The sequence below is a fragment of the Halyomorpha halys genome, unplaced genomic scaffold (genome assembly GCF_000696795.3).
Source record: "Halyomorpha halys isolate HHAL.00 unplaced genomic scaffold, Hhal_1.1 Scaffold461.1, whole genome shotgun sequence".
Taxonomy (NCBI): domain Eukaryota; kingdom Metazoa; phylum Arthropoda; class Insecta; order Hemiptera; family Pentatomidae; genus Halyomorpha; species Halyomorpha halys.
In genome coordinates, this window is record NW_027105824.1 from 581,227 (window position 1) to 586,761 (window position 5,535).

At 31.0% G+C, this 5,535-nt stretch overlaps 1 protein-coding gene across 1 annotated transcript in view; it reads left to right on the top strand.

Moving 5' to 3' along the window:
- Positions 1-4,343: 4,343 nt before the first annotated feature.
- The window catches only part of LOC106683071 (sodium-independent sulfate anion transporter), a gene marked incomplete in the record, with an annotated part of 25,566 nt that continues 24,374 nt past the window's right edge, over positions 4,344-5,535 (top strand). Inside the window, 1 exon segment of the mRNA XM_067053533.1 lies at positions 4,344-4,523. Within this exon segment, the coding sequence (XP_066909634.1) occupies positions 4,368-4,523 (156 nt within the window).

Here is a 5,535-nt window from a genome sequence, read left to right on the forward strand (position 1 = left end):
TATATGTGTGTGTGCAATATTAATTATATCTCAGAAAATGGTCTGTTAATGTGTATGGGAACATCCTAGCTCAAAAACTAAAATATGTAAGAAATTTAAATTACATATTTAAGAGTTGTATATGGCTGCGATGTGACAGCAACTTTTTCGATAAAACCGACTGACTGGACGTGTCACTTTATAGTATCGATTTTTCATATTTGTGAGGATATCATGAAAAATAGCTGTAATGATTAATTAATTAATTAAACTCTGTAAATAAATGTTAAATTAAGTGGCATATAAACTAAAATAGGTCTTATATTTTAAAAGGGCTAAAATGACTAATTTAAAAAAAAAAATGCTCTAGAGTATTTTTAATTTTATATATGTGAAATAAATTATCAGTTCTTATTCTTAGTAGTAACGAACTATAGATGAATAGATATTTTAAAGAATTTGATGACTAAAGCAGAAAAAGGTAAAAATTAAATCAGGAGTTTAAACCGGAAAAAGGCAATACTGACTGAAACTATTCTCTCATGATAGAATCCACTTTCGCAACTTTTGCTAAACTATCGTTTTATTGGCATGAACAAAGTTGATATTTGATTCCAACCCTCAGAAACACTAAAATACGAATTTTGATGGCAACAGAAAAATAAACATTTAATTATTTTCATTTGAAAAAATAAACCATCTTCCATTGTTGGAAGTAAAAAACCAGGGATAAAAATAAAATATGAAATAATTTGATAACCAACTAAAGGAAAAAATAATTGGTTTTCTATACCCATCGTTAGGGGTGGCTAAAATCGACTTACCGGAAGTACCGTTTTATATCACCGATTTAAAACTTTCTTTACCACTTTTTTAAAAGTGGCTCGAAATATTTTGATTAACAAATTATATCAATGTACAATCAAGTAGTTTTCAATATAAGTTTTGTCTTATCCTCTGAAATAGTCTGACAGTGCTTAAATTTCGAATTTGTGAGTATCTTCAATTCTCTTTATTTGGAAACAAACTATCTCTTTAATTGTTAGCAGTAATAAAAGTGGATAAATACAAAATATGAAAGAATCTTATAAGAAAATCATTTTCTTGCTTCTTTTGGTGTTATAACCGTAGTTAGTTTTAAATACATTCATATATATATATATATATATATATATATATATGAGCTGTACGGTCTTATTGTGATCCTGAAATAGCTGCTTCGAAAAGGATTTCATCTCAAATTAGGGTGGTGAGTGAAATTTGAATGATGCGGGAAAAAATTTTTTCTAATCTTTACAGGTTTCAAACACGAACGCCACAATTAAACTATTTACCTTAAATTTCCAAGCCTGATCCTAATTGTTAACGAAAATTCAATACACAAACTCTGTGTCAGCTTGCAGATTGTAGCATATGTCATCTATTTAGATGATAATCATTCTTTCTCCCAAGAAGCATCTATTCATTTTTTTTTTATTTTTGTTTTTTATTGTTTTTTTACTACTGTTTTAACAACTGATAGTTCACATCTTCTTACAATAACAATCCCAACCTTTCAAAGAAAGTAAGTTATAAACAGACAGAATTGCAAAATCAAGTTTCTTTAAATTAAACTTGTTCCTTTATTAAAGAAACTTTCTACTTTCCATGTGACCCAGGAAAGGAGGGTATTGTAATTGGCTCAGTTATTCGACATGCAGTTTTCAAAAGATCTATCTTTTAGAGCCTCTTGAGTCAAAAAATGTGTAGAATGCGTGGGCTGATTTTGGTTCTTTACTTTTTGTTTTGTAGGATTTTGACTCACTATGCGTGTTTACAAAATGTACAATATCCGACAAACTGGTTTTTGTAGAGCACCAAAACAGATATAATGATATTGATAAAACTTGAAAAAATAGAAAAAAAAAAAAAAAAGATCATTTAGACTTCAGATAGACAATTAAATTGTACACAAAATTATTAAAGAATCATTTAAATCTTACAAGCAAGAGCAAAATACAGCGAATTGCAGTTTGGTCCCATGTTTTAAAAGTTTGGCTCAGTTCCTCATTGAATCCCGTTCAGTTTTATTTTTTAATTATTTGAATAATCCGAAACCGTTTGAAGTAAAAATAATTGACCAATAATATAGACTAAAGCACAAATAAAATCTTTATTGGAACAATATTTGAGAAGATCCAGGCCTTACAGCCTAAGAGGTAAGGAAAGTCGAGAGAGTGGATACCACATATTTTATATGAGTATTCTCCGATTAGGTAACTTAAATTGCAGGAAAGTCGATGGAAAATAATTTTTGAAATCATGACTATCTAGAAGTAAAATTATTCGTAAACCTTTATTTGAAAAAAGATTTTACTGTATTCAGGTGTTTAATTTCAAATTGTACATTGATTTACCGTGTTTAATCAAAATCGGTAAACCCGTTTTTGAGAAAATCCTAAAAAAAAAGTTTAAAACCGATCACCCTAAAGTGTCACTTCCAGGTGGTAGATTTTGATGAAAAATTTTATGTCACGTCCAAGGCATATAAACGTCCTAAATGTGTATTTTCAGTTTCGTATTCGTTTTTGAGCTCGGCTGTTCACACATAGATCATTTTGCGAGACCCATAGAACCTTTGAACGTATATTACCGTCAAAAACCCAAAATTTTGCACCATCACTATACTTCCACTTACTATAGAGTGCATACATAGGCGAATAAAAGCGAATTGAAATTTTGATGACTTTTGTGATTCTATAATGTTGTGGGAGTCCTGAAGGCCTAAACGTGACGTTATTCACAACTTACACCCTAAATTCTTTCATACAACAGGGAACGGAAATAAAGAACAGGGAAGGGGAAAATAACATAGTTATTTGCAGATATACTGTTCAGTTATCTTGATATACTGACGCTATCTCCCACATAAACGAAGATTTCACGACTTACAGAACCACGAACTGTTTTCAATTATAGTTCGGTACAAACAGTAAAAGTTCGTTTTCCATATTATTTTGATTTTATAACTCTTCAATCGTTAGTATATTTTTACAATCCCCAAATTTTAACTCCTTTATCGAACAATTGGGAAAATTTGATATTAAAAATGAGTTCTATTGGCTTCCTACCATCAATTTAGAATGGTGGAAGGAGTCGAGTTGGATAGACAATGGATGGCCGAAGGAATCGAGTTAGATAGACAATGGATAGTGGAAGGAGTCGGGTTGGATAGGCAATAAATGGTCGAAGGAGTCGAGTTGGATAGACAATGGATAGTGGAAGGAGTCGAGTTGGATAGACAATAAATGGTCGAAGGAGTCGAGTTGGATAGACAATGGATAGTAGAAGGAGTTGAGTTGGATAGACAATGGATGGCCGAAGGAATCGAGTTGGATAGACAATGGATAGTGGAAGGAGTCGAGTTGAATAGAAAATGGATGGCCGAAGAAGTTGAGTTGGATAGAGAATGAATGGCCAAAGGAGTCGAGTCGGATAGACAATGGATAGTGGAAGGAGTTGAGTTGGATAGACAATGGATGGCCGAAGGAATCGAGTTGGATAGACAAAGGATAGTGGAAGGAGTCGAGTTGGATAGAAAATGGATAATGGAAGGAGTCGAGTTGGATAGACAATGGTAATTTACAGTTCTCTTGTATTTTCACTTACTACTATTTCCTCATCGTATACTGTAATTTTTAAAACCTTACAAAAACTTCCAATTCAATTTGAATTTCACTCGATAAAAATATCGAACTGAGTTAAGTTGGATCTCCTGTCCTTGGATAGAAATAAAATTAATGCATCATAATTTATTGTGGGATAAATACGTTTTATTACTCATTTCAGTTTTATATTTCAATTACAAAAATATCAAAATGATGTGAATTGATTACATTTAAAGTTTTTTTTTTCATTTAGACTTTTAAAAGATTTCTAACAGTTCGAACGATTGATCTTCTACGCATACGCAGCGAAACCGGGAATCTCCTTTAAAACAATAAAAGACAATGAAAGGAAACTTTATTTATATATATATTAGTATGCATTTGCTTGGAAATAAAAGTAAGGAGATAAAGGAAAATTGACGAATTAGGTAAAACTAGCATAGTGTTGTCCAAACTTTTACCAAAAAATACCGTAAAAACAAGTTATTTAAATTTGATTTTTAAGAACACCAGAAATCACCCAAAATATGGTATCAATTTAGTATATCAACCTATTTATCTTTCCTTATTATACTTTTGCTTGAATCATAAATATTTATAATAATAGGCATAATGTGAGGATAAAACACAATAACAGTAAAGACTGATAAAATTTACTAGAACATAACTTATTTACCTAATTCTGTAGCTTGGCAGATAAGATAACAGTGAGGTAGTAGAACGCCTTCCACTCTCTTGCAGATGGAGCTGGTACAAAGACATATTCCGATTATCCGCTGGTTGAGGAACTACACGAAGGAGGATGCGATATGCGACCTCATCGCGGGTATTTCAATCGGTCTCACGATGATCCCACAAAGCATCGCCTATGCCTCCCTTGCAGGCCTTTCGCCACAGGTATAACGCTGATTATACTTAACAAATATTTTTTATCGATTTTTCAATATCTATTTCATAATAACTACTATTTTCTGGACAACCTTTAATTATGTAAGTATTAATTTTATTTTATAGGGCATTCAATCTTGCTTGCTTGTAGAGAGAATAGAGAATATTGAGTAAATATTTCCTTTGGGGTCGATCGTCTTTAGGATTAAAAGATAAGTCTAAAGTTACCACTTCCTACAATATAATTATTAAGGAATTATACCTTAACAGTTATGAGAAAAAAATTCTACATTATTGTAGTTTGAGGGGTTTCATGAATTTATAAACATTAACCACAATATACTTTGCATATAGATATCCTTTCTATGCGCAAACCATCTAAGAATATGATTTTTCGTAGAGTTCTGCATTTATTTACACGTTTTATAAGGATATGAATAACATTGTGATGAAACTATTGCATAAATATATCATTTAATAATTCTACTGTCTCTTTTCAGCTTAAACAAATCAATATAGTATGTAATTATGAATTTTGAATAAAAAGGGGGACATAATGCAATGAAATATATGGTATCTTATAAGACTTGTATGTTGCTTATTAGACATTGGATTTTGAAAAATTCAGTTTTTAAGGATTTGAGCTTTTGTCTCGTTTGAGTGCTTGCGAACTTCCCGTGCAGTAGAAAAATCTAGTACCCCTACTGTTTCAGGGCTCCATATTTAAACCAAATATTATAGATTCACAACATATGTATTTTAATCTATAGGAGAAAAAACTAAGAGGATCTTCAGCGTATACTTGTTTGTCTCTTTAACCGTTTACAAGCAATGGAAAAATATTATGTCAAATTGGTAAGAAAAAAAAATTTGAAATCACCTAAAAGGATACATTATTTCTTAATTACGTTCTATGTGTCCAGCAACAGTATGTATAATAATTTACTCTCTGTTATTCTCTACACTGTTTTTTTGTTATCAAGTCCTCTGTTTTGTTGTTAATTAATATAATTCATGCATT